The 19,302-nt window shown below is 42.5% G+C and overlaps 1 protein-coding gene across 1 annotated transcript in view; it reads right to left on the bottom strand.

Moving 5' to 3' along the window:
* Positions 1-3,798: 3,798 nt before the first annotated feature.
* The window catches only part of PSMA2 (proteasome 20S subunit alpha 2), a 33,013-nt gene continuing 17,509 nt past the window's right edge, over positions 3,799-19,302 (bottom strand). Inside the window, exons 5-8 of the mRNA XM_089691203.1 lie at positions 18,105-18,186; positions 14,420-14,493; positions 6,723-6,780; positions 3,799-4,081 (exon numbers count right to left, since the gene is read on the bottom strand). Of these exons, the coding sequence (XP_089547329.1) occupies positions 3,965-4,081; positions 6,723-6,780; positions 14,420-14,493; positions 18,105-18,186 (331 nt within the window). The 3' untranslated portion in view covers positions 3,799-3,964. The remainder of the gene's footprint in view (positions 4,082-6,722; positions 6,781-14,419; positions 14,494-18,104; positions 18,187-19,302) is intronic.

Here is a 19,302-nt window from a genome sequence, read left to right as displayed (position 1 = left end):
AATGAATTACTATGGGGGATGAATTACTATAGGGGGGATGAATTACTACGGGGGATGAATTACTATATGAGGGATGAATTACTATGGGGGATGAATTACTATGGGGGGGATGAATTACTATAGGGGGGATGAATTACTATAGGGGGGATGAATTACTATATGGGGGATGAATTACTATATGGGGGATGTATTTTCAGTTTTAAAAATGTTTCTCTCAAAATAAATTTCAATCGTGGTTTTGGCGAGATTTGGCTCAGTCGAAAAAAAAGGTTGCCCACCACTGACCTAAGGCTATGATTGTGATTATGACGATACACTGTGGCCCTGATTAACCCTTTGCTTACTGGGCCCTTAAACCCCCTTCATGACCAGAGCGTTTTTTGCAATATATGCAGTGTCGGATTTGTTTTAAATGTTGCAATGGTTTTGCGGCTCCCAGTCTTTTTTTTCCCTCTCGGAAATGGGTCCAAGTGGCTCTTTATGTCTTAAAGGTTGCAGACCCCTGGCCTAGGCCATCTTTATGTACAGCAACAATTCTTTTTTCAGATCCTCAGAGTTCTTTGCCATGAAGTGCCATCTTGAACTTCCAGTGACCAGTATGAGAGTAAGAGCGATAACACCAAATGTAACGCACCCGCTCCCCATTCACACCTGAGACCTTGTAACACTAACGAGTCACATGACACCAGGGAGAGAAAATGGCTAATTGGGCTCAATTTAGACATTTTCACTTAGGGGTGGACTCACTTTTATTGCCAGCTGTTTAGACATTAATGGCTGTGTTGAGTTATTTTGAGGGGACAGCAAATTTAGCTATACAAGCTGTACACTGACTACTTTACATTGTAGCAAAGTGTCATTTCTTCAGTGTTGTCACATGAAAAGATAAAATAAAATGTCACATGAAACAATATAATAAAAGATTTACAAAAATGTGAGGGGTGAACTCACTTCTGGGAGATACTGTAGATGTATATGTAATTATTTTGCCCAACTGCCATCAGCTGTTGTGGTGTTACTTTCATTGTATCAAGCCTTTTTTGTTTTGGATATGGCTTGACATCTATACACTAATACAGAATTGTGGACGTGTACTTGGTTGCTCCCTGTACCTGTTGGTATTTGCTAGAGGAATTTCTGTATAATTGTTTTGTTACTCAATAAAACTTTGTTGTTAAAAAAAAAAAAAGTGTGCAATGAATTGCCACTACAGCATTTTCATCTACATCTAGTGTAAGCAAGCCCAGAGGCAAAGTCATGTTTGGCCCACCCATTAGTCTGTTGGTCTTGCAATGTGATGGGTGACCCCAAATGACCAACTGAGAGGCTTGGAATGCGACAATGGCAAGTTATTATAGGGAAGTCAAGATCTGCATATACTTTTAGCTATCTACTTCTCTGCATCGGTTTATTTAGATACAGTTGTGTTCAAAATAATAGCAGTCAGACATCACTAACCGGATCAATCACTGTTTTTGGTAGAAATTATATTTCTACATGGCAAATAATTTGCTAGCAGGTGTAGTAGAGTCATAGAAATCCAACAGACCCAACAGTCATGACATGCATGCTGCTGATTCTGTGTCATTGAATCACTCATTGAAAGGGGCGTGTTCAAAATAATAGCAGTGTGGAGTTCTATTAGTGAGGTCATTCATTCTTTGATAAACAGGTGGCAATTATTGCCCTTATTTAAGGAAGGAAGGAAGGCAGCAAATGTTGGACATGCTGGTTACAGTGCATTTCTCTCTGAAATTCTGAGGAAAATGGGTCGTTCCAGACATTGTTCAGAAGAACAGCGTACCTTGATTAAAAAGTTGATTGGAGGGGAAAACATATAAAGAAGTGCAGATAATGATCGGCTGCTCAGCTAAAATGATGGCAAATGCTTTAAAATGGCAACCAAAACCTGAAAGACGCGGAAGAAAGCGAAAAACTACCATTGGAATGGATAGAAGAATAGCCAAAATGGGGCGGACTCAGCCAACAATCAGCTCCAGGAAGATGAAAGAAGGTGTGATGTTCCCTGTGAGGACTGTTACAATTAGAAGACGCCTATGTGAAGCCAAGCTATCTGCAAGAAGTCCCCGCAAAGTCCCACTGTTGGGAAAAAGACGTGTGCTGAAGAGGTTACAATCTGCCAAAGAGCACATTGACCGGCCTAAAGAGAAATGGCGCAACATTTTGTGGACTGATGAAAGTAAGATTGTTCTATTTGGGTCTAGTGGGCGGAGACAGTTTGTCAGACGACTCCCAAACACTGAATTCAAGCCACAGTACACTGTGAAGACCGTGAAGCATGGTGGTGCAAGCATCATGATATGGAGAATACTTGAAGAGGTCATGCTGCCTTATGCTGAAGAGGAAATGCCCTTGAAATGGGTGTTCCAACAAGACAACGACCCCAAACACACCAGTAAACGTGTAACATCTTGGTTCCAGACCAACAAGATGGACGTTATGGAGTGGCCAGCCCAATCCCCGGATCTTAATCCAATAGAAAACTTGTAGGGTGACATCAAAAATGCCGTTTCTGAGGCAAAACCAAGAAATAGAGAAGAACTGTGGAATGTGGTCCAATCATCCTGGGCTGGAATACCTGATCACAGGGGCCAGAAGTTGGGGGACTCCATGCAACACAGATGTACAGCAGTTCTCAGAAACAGTGCGACTACAACCAAATATTCATGAAGTCATTCAAAGGAAAGCAAAATCTTCAAACATTTCTCAGTTTATATAGTGAATGTTTGAGTTTGTAAAGAAGAATACAAACACGGCCATTTTTTTGAACCGTCTAATATTCACTTTTCCATTTTCTTTAGAGGAACAACACAAATTTGATGTATTTTTCTTCATGTTGTGATTTGGAATAGAATGTGTCGTGTTCCCAATGCATTTGTGTGGATGGAAATAAAAGCTATTAGAAGGATTTTCAGCTTTATTCACTTTTTACAACACACTGCTATTATTTTGAACACAACTGTATATGGTCTGTACATTTCTGTAGTGTCCACTTTTGCAAAAAAAAAAAAACAAAAAAAACAAAAAACAAACACACACAACACACTAGTCCAGCTGCCTAGAGAGGTTGAAGGATTACAAGAGGGACTACCTGATCCGCAGGGACAGTACCACAGAACCTGAAGAAACTAGGAAAGGGGGGGGGGGGGGTGTTAAGCCATCCTGAGGCAATTCTCACAACTCCCTTGATGTAGTTGGAATGCAGTGGCTGCACAGACACAGATGTTGCTCCCAATATGACATCTGTGTGGCTGCACCACTCCAAAAGCAGATGTCATGCACCCTCACAGATATCAGATGTGGAGCCACTACATCTCAATTGACATCAATGAGAACTGCCTGAGGGGGAATGCACAGAAAACTGGTGCATCACCGTACCAATAATCATGGCCCTCTATGGGCGTATGTATTACTATGCTGCATGTGAACGAGGCCTTAAAGTGGTACTAAACCATCCTATTGTTTTCAGCCAGGGAAGCTGCCATCTTAGCCTCGGTTTGATCTGCAACTGCCATGGTGCTGCACACGTGTATAGTTATGACACCAGCTATTTGATGGTTTGACAGTTTGGTTGAGAGCACAAGCAAATGTGACAGTTACATCCCTGGCACGTGCCGGGAATGTAACATTTTTTTAAACGGTTAATAAATTTAGCTCCAATTACGGTAGAAGTTCCACAACTAAAATTACCAACCTAATATTTACTGCACATGAAATAAATTGTGGTAATCCCCAGTGTAAAATAAGAAAGAAACTGACAATTCAAGAAGAAAAAGGTTTGTTGTATTTGATTTTATTGTGATTAGAACCATGTCAATTTAAAAAGATCTGTCAGACAGGTAGAAATAAGAAAGTATGCAAAAAAATCTGCAAAGAAACCTTTTGAATCCTTTAGTGGCAGAAAAAAAAAAACTACACCAACTCTTCCACAACTGGAAGCCTTTTATGCTATAGCAGCTAAGTAATCTTTGACTTCAGCAGGAGTGAGCCGCTTAAATCCAGCTTCATTGCAAATACCAACTTCAATGTTGTCTTCTGTCATCTGACCCTCAAAACTTTCCTGTAGGAGTAGAGAAAGCAGCACAATTAAAGGAATTACATGATGGGAGAAATTGATAGGCTGCCATTGCAGACCTCCTAGTTGTATAGCCGTCTCATAATGAAAATCTGGCTGGAAAACTTTCTGCATCGTGGATGGACATTAACCGCCTCCTGCCCGCCATATAAGGAAATGATGGGTGCAAGGCAGTTCTCTTGTTCCGGGAGGACGTCAAATGACGTCCTCCCACTCTAACCGTATGTGCGCGGCTCTGAGGGAATGCAGCACGGCGATCGGTGGTGCGCTGTGTCCCAAAGCCGTCGGCTCTGTCAAGTGATCAGCTGTGTCCAATCACAACTGATCGCATGTGAATAAGGAAATGCCTGTTATCGGCATTTCTCTCCTCATGCTGTCACGCTGATAGCTCGTGAGAAGAGGAGAGACAGTAATAGGCATTCCTCAGAAGAGACAAGTACACTGATCATCAGGGCACTGATGATCAGTGTGCCCTGATGATCAGTGTAGCCCCATCAGTGCCCATCAATGCCACCTGCCAGTGCCACAAATCAGTGCCTACCAGTGCACATCAATGCCACATATCAGTGCCCATCTGAGACACCTGTCAATGCCCATCAGTGCCACCTACCAGTGCCTCCTCATCAGTGCTGCCTTTCAGTGCCCATCAGTGATGCCTGTCAATGCCCATCAGTGCCACCTACCAGTGCCTCCTCATCAGTGCCACCTATCAGTGTCCATCAGTGCAGCCTATCAGTGCCCACCACTGCAGCCTCATTAGCGCACATAAGTGAAGGCGAAAAATCACTTATTTTCAAAATTTTATAACAGAAACTAAGAAAAACACTTTTTTTTTCAAAATTTTCAGTTTGGGTTTATTTTTTGCTAAACAAACCAAAAGGTGATTAAATGCCACCAAAAGAAAGCTCGGTCTCAAAAAAGTGATAAAAATTTCATATGGGTACAGTGTTGCATGACTGCGCAATTGTCAAAGTGTGACAGCACTGAAAGCTGAAAGTTGGCCTGGGCAGGAAGGGGGTAGAAGCGCCCGGTAGGCAGGAAGGGGGTAGAAGCGCCCGGTAGGCAGGAAGGGGGTAGAAGCGCCCGGTAGGCAGGAAGGGGGTAGAAGCGCCCGGTAGGCAGGAAGGGGGTAGAAGCGCCCGGTAGGCAGGAAGGGGGTAGAAGCGCCCGGTAGGCAGGAAGGGGGTAGAAGCGCCCGGTAGGCAGGAAGGGGGTAGAAGCGCCCGGTAGGCAGGAAGGGGGTAGAAGCGCCCGGTAGGCAGGAAGGGGGTAGAAGCGCCCGGTAGGCAGGAAGGGGGTAGAAGCGCCCGGTAGGCAGGAAGGGGGTATACGCGCCCGGTAGGCAGGAAGGGGGTATACGCGCCCTGTAGGCAGGAAGGGGGTATACGCGCCCTGTAGGCAGGAAGGGGGTATACGCGCCCTGTAGGCAGGAAGGGGGTATACGTGCCCTGTAGGCAGGAAGGGGGTATACGTGCCCTGTAGGCAGGAAGGGGGTATACGTGCCCTGTAGGCAGGAAGGGGGTATACGTGCCCTGTAGGCAGGAAGGGGGTAGAAGCGCCCTGTAGGCAGGAAGGGGGTATACGTGCCCTGTAGGCAGGAAGGGGGTATACGTGCCCTGTAGGCAAGTGGTTAAAAAGTGTCACTACAGGCTAATTTTTTAGAAATAACAAACATGTTATGCTTACCTGCTCTGTGCAATGGGTTTGCACAGAGAAGTCCCAATCCTCCTCTTCTCGGGCCGCCCCCCCCCCCGCTAGTGCTCCTGGCCCCTACCCCCCGCCGAGTGCCCCCAGAGCAGGCTGCCTGCTCTGCAGACACTTGTGCATGCTCTTTCCCAAGTCACCTCCTCATTGGCTTTGATTGACAGCTTGGGGAGCCATAGGCTCCTGCGTCTCAGTCAACGAGGAGGAAGAGACCCAGGAAAGCTGCTGCTCTTGTGCACATAACTGGATTGGGATCAGCTCAAGTAAGCCTTGGGCGGGAAGAAGGGTTTGGTTGTGGGGGAGCTGCACACTGAAAGTTTTTTTACCTTTATGAATAGAATGCATCAAGGTAAACAACCTTCAGCCTTTAGAATCACTACCAATGCAGATCACAAACTGAACGTTTTGCAAACTTATTCTTTGCTACTGACTCAAGGTACTGAGGGCAGCACAATGGCTAAATGGTTGGCACTTCTGCCTAGCAACAATAGGGCCATTGGTTCGAATCCCAAACAAGGCAATACCTGCCCCGAGTTTGCATGATCTCCCTGTGCCTGCGTGGGTTTTCTCCGGGTACTCCGGTTTCCTCCCACACTCCAAAGACATACTAGTAGGTTAATTGGATCCTGTCTAAATTGTCCCTAGTATGTGTATGTATGAACGTAAGTTAGGGACCTTAGATTGAAAGCTCGGCGGCGGGGACTGATGTGAATGTACAAATTTATGTAAAGCGCTGCGTAAATTGTCGGCGCTATAACAGTACCTATAATAAGTCAGACGGAGTTATGGCAATCCGTAAAATAACCTTTTCAGGAAAGGGTCAGCAATAGCAAATTTTACTCATGAAAGGTTTCCTAGAAAGATCTGCTGGCAAGTGGGACACGGCAAATCATAAAAAGTGTTACCTTAACACAGTAATTACCTTTAATGTTAAAATTGCTGTGTGTATAGCATCTTCAAGTTCAAGATCTTCATTATACCTAGGAAACAAAGCAAAATCAGTTCACATTCCCATTCGGCTAGATACAACAACCAGAAAACAACATTTTCAGAATTCCTACTACCTCAGAGAAATACCTCAGAAAGCAAGAGTCTAACAGCAGTCCATTCTAAAGCATGCTGTTCTGTCTTTTAACCCGTTGCTGCCTGCTCTATAGCCAGATGGCGGCTGGGCGAGCACCTCCTCCCTCCAGGTGAGCGCAAATATGGCGTCCTTTTCGGAGCGCGCATAACCGCGCTGTCACCGGCCGTATACCTTGGACACGGCCGATGACAGATCTGTGCGTCGGTCCAGTTGCCAGTACCATGTGACCTGCTGTGGCCAATCGCAGCAGGTCACGACAGTTGTATACAATGGATGGCATGAAAGGAAGCCATCCACTGTATACAAGTGTGTCTAGCTGTGGTCACAGCGGTCACATGTACAAGCTGAGCCAATCACAGCCCAGCTGTGTCATGTGACTAGCCGTGGCCAAATCACTGCTAATTACAAAAAAATATATAGTACCCTGATTAAATCGATGTCATTCAGGTAAATGCTTGCTTATAGCACAGTAATTCTTTGCTATAAGAAAATTGTGTAAAAGAAAAAAAATAAATACTGATCACTTCCCCAAAGTAGTACAATGTTACTATGGTAACATTGTACTACTTTGGGCATAGTGAAATATGAAAAAAAAAATCTTAAAAAAAAAGAAAATGTAATAAAAATTTAAAAAATTATAACTTTTTTTCCCATACGGTCACCAGTTTTCCTGATCACCGCAATGCCAGTTACATGATGACGCTGTACTACAATGGCAACAATATGTAAAAAAAAAAAATTTTTAAATAGTGAAAATCATTTTTTTAATTTCTTCATTTTCCGAAAAATTACAAAGAAATTACATACTTCCAAAAACTCGCCATGCCTCTTATGAAATATGTTGGACTGTCTACTTTGCAAAAAGGGGTCATTTGGGGGATATCTGGACCGTCCTGACCTTTGGGGGATATCTGGACCGTCCTGACCTTTGGGGGATATCTGGACCGTCCTGACCTTTGGGGGATATCTGGACCGTCCTGACATTTGGGGGATATCTGGACCGTCCTGACATTTGGGGGATATCTGTACTGTCCTGACATTTGGGGGATATCTGTACCGTCCTGACATTTGGGGGATATCTGTACCGTCCTGACATTTGGGGGATATCTGTACCGTCCTGACATTTGGGGGATATCTGTACCGTCCTGACATTTGGGGGATATCTGTACCGTCCTGACATTTGGGGGATATCTGTACTGTCCTGACATTTGGAGGATATCTGTATCGTCCTGACCTTTGGGGGATATCTGTATCGTCCTGACCTTTGGGGGATATCTGTACCGTCCTGACATTTGGGGGATATCTGTACCGTCCTGACATTTGGGGGATATCTGTACCGTCCTGACATTTGGGGGATATCTGTACTGTCCTGACATTTGGGGGATATCTGTACCGTCCTGACATTTGGGGGATATCTGTACCGTCCTGACATTTGGGGGATATCTGTACCGTCCTGACATTTGGGGGATATCTGTACCGTCCTGACATTTGGGGGATATCTGTACCGTCCTGACATTTGGGGGATATCTGTACCGTCCTGACATTTGGGGGATATCTGTACCGTCCTGACATTTGGGGGATATCTATACTGTTCTGACATTCTTGGACCTCAAGAAATTAGATTGGCTGTCAGTACTTCAGGAACGATCAATTTTCAGATCTATACCATAGTTTGTGAACTCTATAAAAACTTTTCTACAAATAATAAATACTGATTTGGGTTATTTTCACCAAAGACATGTAGCAGAATACATCTCGGCCTAAATTTATGAAAAGCAATTATTTATTTGCAAACTTTTATAACAAAAGAAAAACGTGTTTTTTTTTTTCACAATTCAGTCTTTTTTTGTTAATTTAGCAAAAAATAAAAACTCCAGTGGTGAATAAATACCACCAAAAGAAAGCTCTAGTTGTGTGAAGAAAATGATAAAATTTTAGTTTGGGTACAATGTTGTATGATCGCGCAATTGTCATTCAAAGTGTGAGCGCTGAGACCTGAAAACTGGCCTGGGCAGGAAGGGGGAAAAGTGCCCGGTACTGAAATGGTTAAGAGAATCAGAGCCAATCAAAAAAGCAATAGTGAACACTACAACTCTTGCCTTGTCAGTGTCACAAGCTGCTGTTGTACCCCAAGTGCCCTGAAAATCCTCTGCCAACACGAAATAACAATAACGAAGACAATCTGACAGCAGGGCCGGGCCCAGGGAATGGTGATTAGATGTTGTCTGCTGCTAATATTTACTTAGCACAGAACCACTTTATATACGATTCTGGTCTGCTAGACTCTTGTACACCCCTATTCCTGTAAGTTGTTTAACCACTTCCAGTCCGGACACTTATACCCCCTTCCTGTCCAGGGCAATTTTCAGCTTTCAGCGCTATCACACTTTGAATGACAATTGCGCGGTCATGCAACACTGTATCCATATGAAGTTTTTACCATTTTTTTTTTTAGACAGATAAAAGCTTTATTTCGGTGGTATTTATTCACCGCTGGGATTTTTATTTTTTTGGCTATGAAAATGAAAAAGTCCAAATATTTTGAAAAAAAAAAAAAAAAAGTTTCTTATAAAACTCTGCAAATAAATAATATTTCATAATAAATCTTGGCCAAAATGTATTCCATTACCTTTTTAGTGAAAAAAAAAAAAAAAAAGCCAAATTAGTTTAACCAAAAATTATAACTTTTAAACATTGTTTTTACATTTTTATATTTTTTCCATACTGTCACCCTAGCAGTACAGTGTCACCATGGTGACACTGTACTACTTGTGGGGGGTGATAAAGATTTTTTTTTTTTTTTTTTTTAACAGTGATTGCTTTTACACCCATATAGGATGTAAAAGCAATCATTTCTTTCTCTGTCTGCATTCTTGCAGCCATTGAGAAGTACTGAGTGAGCTGTGATTGGTCACAGCTTATCACATGGTACAAGGCTGTTGTGAATGGCCCTGTACCATGTGACCTGACCATTCACAGATTTCACACGTAGTAAGCAATGATGTCACAAGTGAAATCTTGCTTACTACTTTGCATGTGATCACCGATTGGCCAATCAGTGATCACATGATCGGGACCTCGTACAGAGGTCCCGTCCGACGATCGGTGTTTCACTGTGTCCGGAGGACACAGCGGGCACCGGATCGCGATGCTGCGCGCTCCCAGGGAGCTAGAAATGGCGGGTGCCGTTTATGAACGGCAACCCGCTCCTGGAGTGCCACCGTCCTGCCTATTATAAGCAGCAGGCGGACTGCAAGTGGTTAATGAAACATACTCTCTCTTTACATGGTGAACAGAAAGTCTAACCAGGCAGCAGTTTTAAAGCCTGCACAACAGTTTACAATGAGGCACCAATCTAATGAAGTAAGGCTCTCCATTCATGTAGCAGAAAATTCCCCATAGATCCGTAATCTTTTGTGACTCCTGCACCCGCAATCCTGAATAGGCAGCTACAACAGTTTTGCAGCCATGTCATGTTGCAGTGGTGCTTTCTGACTAGCAAAGGGATGCAGTAGTAAAGCCAAATCCATGGTACATTAATTTTCAGCACTCAAGTTTTTGCAAGCAGCTTTTTGACAGTGAAAAATTAAAAATCACAGCATATCACCTTCCCACATCCCCCAGAACTTAAAGCAGAACTAAAGTTCCGCTGTAAAAACTGAAAGGAAACAAGATTTATTTCAATGGCTCTTGCAATAGAATGCCCCTACCACATGCACAGCTCAGCTTACAGTGTGGGCCCGTCTTAGTTCTAGGAGGACAACCTCCGATGCAGGGACAGGACATCATCCCCGCCAGACAATGAAGAGGCCCCAAGACCAGTATGCAGAAGAAGATGCTGGTGCCAGACCGTTGGATTGGTAAGTATATTGGTAAGGTTACCCTGATGAAATCACGAAGTGGGCGTGACGCAACTAGTCAGTACGTGGGGAGGAGCTTCCGGTGATCGCGGTGACGTCATTTCCGGCGTGGGGGCCATATTGGAACACCCTGTGTATTACCCATGCAGTACACCCATAGCATGTGGTAGGAGGCTGGAAGATTCATCGTTTTGTGAGTGCAAATCTACTTTTTATACCTATTACCAATAAAATTACTGGTTGCACTATGGAGGGTCTCTGCTTGTGTCTTACTATGACCCTGGGAGGAGCTGGCTGCTAAACTGGTGGACGCTGGAGGAGGAAGATATTTTCTAGAGAGTGATCCATACTGATAGGATCGTGTGATCCTGAAAGCATTGCTGGCCCCTTGGGGTCTAAGGAAGGAGGTGAGGGGGCATTTTGGCTGTTAAGGATTGTCACGTGTGAATCACGTACACTGCACATAATTTTGCATGAAGAGTGGAGTGTGAAGTTCATCATTAAGCACAGCATCATCAGTATTATTATTAACTTTGGACTTTTCTCGTATTTGAACTATCGTTTATTCCTTTTGTGCACTTTGTGTGGCACTGTTTATTATTAGTATATATGTTATTATAGTATATAGTACTTTATTTTCACGTTTTTGCACGAGATATTCCCCATGAGGGAATACATGCATGACACTGTATATGTATTGAGTATCTTGGATTTATTTTGGGGATTGAGTATATATTGTATTACGGTTCTATTAGATACTAATTAGCGCTGCACTCATAATTTTTGCACTGTTTATTCACTTATTTTGGGTATAAGTTTAGTGTCAGCAGCTTATGGTTATAGGGTAGGAGTCCTTGTGAGCGCAGGAGGTTTTTTGTAATTATCTGGACTTTAGTTCCACTTTAACTTTTCCTAACACAAAACCCGCAGAACCGCTAAAACTGATCTCCAGGTTTCATTTAACTTTAAACAGTTTGTTTGGAGCAACTGGGAGCACCATATAAAATGTATGTAAGCTCACAAAACCTCCTTTAAGTCGGTTACCGCCAAAAGACGTACCACATGGTGCTGATAAAAGTTACAGGCCAATGCAGCCATGAGCTCATTTTAAAATGTAGAGTTGTGTGTAGTTCAGTGAGCGCTAATGAACAACAGCAGCTAATACACTAAAAAGGGAAACCATAAACCTTCAATAGAATATAAATATAAGTAGCGCAGCGCTAAAAATAAAATATGAGCGTATACCAATGGTAATATGCAAAATAACAAACATGCAGCAAATATTAAAGCAACACAATATGTCCTTAGGAAATTGTAGCAATGGTGAGGCTATGTCAAATACCTTCACTGATATTGTAATACAGTAGTATAACACACGGTGCAAATAATAGTCCAGAATAACTATGAATGGTAAACCACAATATAATTGAAAAATGGTGACTTGATAGAATCCCAGTGGAACCATGGTGCTTACCCTTCTGATGATGTACGTGCGATACGAAAACGCGCGTCAAGGAGTAGCCCGTGTTAGCCGTGACATCAAGCCGCCGGATATGGGAGGTCCAGCGGCCCCCCCTTTTTCACCAGCTGGTCAGTGTTATGCTGCATTCAATTTTATTATATCCTTTGTGCACGAGGATTGTTTTTCCTATTACAGTACCTGAGAAGTGTCTTTTCTATTTTTATCCTGAATAAATTCAATTTTTGATTCAACTAAAAATACTACACTATGGGTACACCTTTCTGCTCCACTATGAGCATTTAATTCCTCAGGACCACCAGGTGACCATCCCAGGGCCTAGAAGAGAGCTGTAATCGGCAGAACCCATCGTGAACCAAACTCATCTAGGGGGACGCCCAGACGTTCCATTACCTATCGCGGAGTTATCCAATCCAGGCCACGCTCCATCCACAACCAAAGGGACCTCTGGTGTACATGACACAATTGCACAGTTAAATTGTGGCTCTGGTGAGTGTGCAATTTACTTATTCTTCCTGCACTGCACCGGATCACAGGTTCCACTGGGATTCTATCAAGTCACCATTTTTAAATTATATTGTGGTTTACCATTCATAGTTATTCTGGACTATTATTTGCACCGTGTGTTATACTACTGTATTACAATATCAGTGAAGGTATTTGACATAGCCTCACCATTGCTACAATTTCCTAAGGACATATTGTGTTGCTTTAATATTTGCTGCATATTTGTTATTTTGCATATTACCATTGGTATACGCTCATATTTTATTTTTAGCGCTGCACTACTTATATTCATTTTAAAATGTATTGGTTATCAGAGTAGCAGAAGTGGCAGTTTTCTCTCAATTACCCCAAAGTTCTCGAGACCACAAAAAAAGTGTATCAGGATCTTCAAAAAGGAGCACATCCAATGCCTGATCTTGCTTCTGTAAAAGCACACTACCCTCAGCACTTCCGGGCTCACAGCTGTGAGGTGACAGCAGCCTATGCCCATTTAAACAACAGACTGTGTACATTTCACCCCCCCCACCCCACCCCCTCCTCCTACCCCCATGCATGTTGCAACATTCAGAGCCCACACTAGCATACGTACTGGTTTCTCTTGAAAAATAGCTAGTGTGGGCTTGAAATTTTGCCTTTTTTTCCCCCAGGTTTTTTTGCCAACATGCTGTTTTTTTTGATGAAAAAATAAAACCGTTATTTCTAGAATAGGCACTTTTTGAAGTCCTGGGTTCAGGACACCTTTTTTTACAACATTTTAAATTAAACCTGTGGACGCTGGTGGGTTGGGGATTACAGCCAAAAGCACTAAACTGGTGTCCACAACCTAAAACGTAGGTAGGATGCAGGAATGTAGATGAACACCAATTGCATAATACATTACGTATCGCCAAGCAAGCTAAATGAAGGGATACTTCTATAACCATCATTTAGAGTTCACCTTAATTTGTACAGCTGGAGAGGTTTTCAAAAAGTTACTATGTAGAATCAAGTGTTGTAGCTTGACACCAATTTGCAGGGTAAAAAAAAAGGTCCAAAATTATGAGGCCCGACACATTTGGTACTTCTTAATTCAACACAATCTGATATAATATGGGCAGCACAGTGGCTAAATGGTTAGCACTTCCACCTGGCAGTACTAGGGTCGTTGGTTCAAATCCCAACCACGGCACCACCTGCCTGGAGTTTGCATGTTCTCCCTGTGCCTGCGTAGGTTCCTCCGGGTACTCCGGTTTCCTCCCCCACTCCAAAAACATGCAGGTAGGTGAATTGGATCCTGTCTAAATTATCCCTAGTATGTGTATGTATGAATGTAAGTTAGGGACCTTAGATTGTACACCCCTTGAGGGTTAGGGACCTTAGATTGTACGCCCCTTGAGGGTTAGGGACCTTAGATTGTACGCCCCTTGAGGGTTAGGGACCGATGTGAATGTACAATATATATGTAAAGTGCTGCGTAAATTGACGGCGCTATATAAGTACCTGAAATAAATAAATAATATAGTTGTGCAAACATGTGGCATACAAAATTGCAACTCCCATCTTTATATACCATAGGTTCTCTGCTTTCAGAAAATATATAATATGTTTTGGGGTTACAAGAACTGTTCAGATCAAAAAATGTGTATTTTAACATGCATGGGTTGTAAAAAAATTTTTTTTTATTTTTAATTATATAACCATTTCTGTACCTTTTCTCCAGGAAAGTTTTTCCATTTACATAATTCTTTCCCATTGCTGTTGCCTTCCATGCAAAATATGCTCCCTGAGAAATGAAAAAAATCAAATGTTAAGTGATAGCAGAATGTACAGCAGACAAGTTATGCATTTTCCCGAATACACAAATCATTACATTTCTGTAGAACACAATTCTAGTTTACAAATATTGCCATCTTAACACAATGTAGTGCCTACCTTCTACCAAAGCACTGCAGCCTTACTATGCTGGGTTTCTGGGTTCCATTCCAGTCAACTATTGAATTACTCTTGTTCTGTCTCATTGGGTATACTGTCGCTGATTCAGCGCGTACCCACAAGCCAACAACACACTATTAGGTTAAATCGCCTATGTGAAAACCGGCTCTACAGACTGTATATTAAACATGGGAACTGACTGAATAAATTGATTTAACCAATAGATGCCCGGCCAATAGCCGTTTGGCGGCCAGAAAAATACATTAGATTTCTGGGTGGACGCCATATGGCGTACTCCCGGGCATGTGCAGTTTGTGCACTTGCAGAGCTGCGCAGCGGCGCGATCTGTCACCGGACGTGTACCTTGGACACAGCCGATGACAGATCTGAGTACCGGCCCCCGTTGCCAGTACCATGTGACCTGCTGTGACCAATCACAGCAGGTCCCATGACAGTTGTATACAATGGATGACTTCATTCATGCCATCCATTGTATACTAGTGTCTAGCTGTGAATGATCACAGAGATCACATGCACATGTCATGTGATTAGCTGTCGCCAAATCACAGCTAAGCACAAAAAAAAAAAAAAAAAAAAAAAAAAAACTGAATGAATCGATGTCATTCAGGTAAATGCTTGCTTATAGCAAAGTAATTCTTTGCTATAAGCAAATTGTGTAAAAAAAAAAAAAAAAAATACTGATCACTTCCCCAAAGTAGTAGAATGTTACTAAGGTAACATTCTACTACTTTGGTCATAGTGAAATATGAAAAAAAAAAAAATCTTAAAAAATTAAAATGTAAAATTAATAAAAAAATTTTTTAAAAAAGTGTCCCTGTTCACCGCCATGCCAGTTATATGACGACACTGTACTGCACTGGTGACAGTATGTAAAAAAAAAAAAAAAATAGTGAAAAAAAGTTTAAATTTTTTCAAAAAATTACCAAAAAAATACAACTTCAAAAAAACTCGCCATGCCTCTTATGAAGTACGTCGGACTGTCTACTTTGCAAAAAGGGGTCATTTGGGGGATATCTGTACCGTCCTGACATTTGGGGGATATCTGTACCGTCCTGACATTTGGGGGATATCTGTACCGTCCTGACATTTGGGGGATATCTGTACCGTCCTGACATTTGGGGGATATCTGTACCGTCCTGACATTTGGGGGATATCTGTACCGTCCTGACATTTGGGGGATATCTGTACCGTCCTGACATTTGGGGGATATCTGTACCGTCCTGACATTTGGGGGATATCTGTACTGTCCTGACATTTGGGGGATATCTGTACTGTTCTGACATTCTTGGACCTCAAGAAATTAGATTGGCTGTCAGTACTTCAGGATTGATCAATATTCAGATCTATACCATAGTTTGTGAACTCTATAACTTTCCTACAAACTAACAAATACATCCTAATTTGGGTTATTTTCACCAAAGACATGTAGCAGAATACATCTCGGCCTAAATTTATGAAGAACAATTATTTGCAAACTTTTATAACAGAAACAAAGAAAAACGTGTTTTTTTTCCAGATTTTCGGTCTTTTTTTGTTAATTTAGCAAAAAATTTAAAACCCAGCGGTGATTAAATACCATTACATACATTTTACACACGGTCTGAGAATGTCCCAAAATGAGAGCCTTTTGGGCTAAAATTACCGCTTTTAATGCCATCTTACTAAACATAACCAATGTCTGCAACCTACCCGATGTCTTTTGGGCGAGAGGTTTCCGGAGATGCCTAACCTAGCCTGCATCAAACTCCTTCATCCACTTTACTTTTATAATACTATAGCTGACTGGAAATCCTCTGGCCCTCCAATATTGACAGCTGGCAGGAACTTATCAACCAAGTATTAGCATTACAAAAAAAGGCGGAGCCTGGCCAAAAACGTTTGATAAGTTATGGTCACCTTGGGTGATAACACACCACACTATCCCTCCGATGACCAGCATGGAGAGTACTGGTCCTAGTAACATCCATAATACTAATCCAAACGATACAGATAAAATATGGTAGCTTTATAATCTTTAGCAAGAGCCACATTTAGTAGTTTTCACACTTTGTATTGAATACAAATTGCATAAACCACAGTGGACAATATACTATTATATTAGATGTTCAGCTCTACATTTACAGTTACTCAAATGCATAATCATTCTGTACACTTGCCCTGTAGAGACTGGATTTACATCAATGGTACATGTTCCATAATAGGTCATTGGAATAAAAAATAAATAAATAAATAAAATATCTTTAAAATTGTAACTTATTTGATATACGGTATTTTTCGCTCCATAAGACGCACTTTTTTCCCCCCAAAAAAGGGGGGGAAATGTCAGTGCGTCTTATGGAGCGAATATGGAGCGGCCAGTCCAGTATTTCCACCGCCGTGTCAGAATACCGGGCCGGCCGCTCAGCTCTGCGGCAGGACCTTACCTGTTCTACTATCCAAGCGCCGCGCTGTCTTCCCGGCTTCTGTAGTGTGGGCGCTCGGCTTGACAGCCGGGTGCCAAGTGCGCATGCGCGAGAAGCGTTGGTCTTTGTGAATGGTAAGGCGGCACCTGGGACACATGACAGGTCTCAGAAGCCGCCGGACCAATCACAAAGTGTAGCGTTCTCGCTCATGCGCACTGGGCACCCGGCTGTCAAGCCGAGCCCCCACACTCCAGAAGACGGGAAGACAGCGCGCGGCTGGATAGAGGAACAGGTAAGGTCAAAGAACAACTCTGCGGAAGAGCGGGTACCTGTCAAATTCAAGTACCCACTCCCCCCCTCCCCAAAGGTCAGCAGTCACCCCCTGTACTGTGTCCGCAGTCGCTGGTCATCCCCTGTACTGTGTCCGCAGTCTCTGGTCATCTCCTGTACTGTGTCCGCAGTCTCTGGTCATCTCCTGTACTGTGTCCGCAGTCTCTGGTCATCTCCTGTACTGTGTCCGCAGTCTCTGGTCATCTCCTGTACTGTGTCCGCAGTCTCTGGTCATCTCCTGTAGTGTGTCCGCAGTCTCTGGTCATCTCCTGTAGTATGTCCGCAGTCTCTGGTCATCTCCTGTACTATGTCCGCAGTCTCTGGTCAGCTCCTGTACTATGTCCGCAGTCTCTGGTCATCTCCTGTACTATGTCCGCAGTCTCTGGTCATCTCCTGTACTATGTCCGCAGTCTCTGGTCATCCCCTGTACTGTGTCCGCAGTCTCCGGTCATCTCCTGTACTGTGTCCGCAGTCTCCGGTCATCTCCTGTACTGTGTCCGCAGCCCATTAGTTCAGAATATTTTTTTTTCCTGTTTTCAGCCTCTAAAACCTAGGTGCGTCTTATGGTCAGGTGCGTCTTATGGAGCGAAAAATACAGTATATTAAAAAAATGTCTAGGTTGCAAAATAACAAAGGTTTTTAGATGTCACAGAAAGTTTACCCCATAGAATTAGTTCTTTGACAGGGTTGAACTATTAACGCTACTTACAGAAGGATCTGATTGGAATAAATATGGTCGCTCCTCATCCCAGCCTGCAATTAATAACGAGACTCCAAATGGACGTACACCACTGGAGACAGAAATCAAAGATAGAAAAAGAAAACTTGTTAGTTACCTCAATAATCAAAACATGGAGACTTCTGAAGTTTCAGGTGCAGAGACTATTGTTTTTGCCATGATGGTTTGTTCCACTAATCTATACAGTATACTGCTACAGGACAAAATCACTAAGCTACCATTTAAATTATTAAATGATGGTGCAGCGTATTTCATACCAGGATAAAAAAAAAGGGAGGAGCATGGTGGGCACATTTATAAAGACAGTTAAATTATCCCTAATATACTACTTGGCATTGTCTGCACAAGATATAAAGTAAAAATGTGTAATATAAATTCTTCTTCATGCTCCCCCATTATGCCTATTTTAGCTATGCTGGGTGGACTTGATGTCTTGTCACCACACACACACACACACACACACACACACACACACACACACACACACACGACAATCGTGTTTTCTCATCAGCTATTGTATATTTCACCTTGCATTATTTATATGATTTCAACTGAGTATCAGATATATCCTTCCTAATATGCTGAATGTACGGTTTTGAGATACACATTTGGTGATATTCATATATTGGCTCATATTTGATTCTTGTAAATTTATACTTTGAATCATCTCCATTCCCTTCCTTCTGTACCCCGTATATACCTTTAAAACATTCAATTACTTGTTTGGAAAAATAAATTATTCTAAATACACTTGTACAGAGTTTTGAAGGAACTCGGTAGGTAGGTTGTTCCAAACATCTTGGAGAACTAACAGATCTCCTGTGGCTGTAGGCTGCCTCAAATCCTTCGGTCTCTTCATGTAATCCCAGACAGACTCAATGTTAAGATCATGGCTCTGTAGGAGCCCAATCATCACATCCAGGACTCCTTGTACTTCTTTATGCTGAAGATGGTTCTTAATGACATTGGTTGCATGTTTGGTGTCGTTCTGCTACAGAATAAATTTGGGGCCAATCACACGCCTCCCTGATGTTAGTACAGGGGACTAAAAAAACAAAAATGGAAAAAAACTACCATGATTTGCAGGTGTGAAAGTGACATGTTTTGCGTTGAAAGTGGAAGCCATGTAACATTCTTTTGTTTCTGCTGTGTGATGAGACACCTAGCT

This window comes from Staurois parvus, unplaced genomic scaffold (assembly GCF_062004578.1).
Source record: "Staurois parvus isolate SC_StPar_1 unplaced genomic scaffold, SC_StPar_1.0 ptg000554l, whole genome shotgun sequence".
Taxonomy (NCBI): domain Eukaryota; kingdom Metazoa; phylum Chordata; class Amphibia; order Anura; family Ranidae; genus Staurois; species Staurois parvus.
Note: the sequence above shows the minus strand (reverse complement) of the source record. Positions and strands in the feature narration are given on the sequence as shown.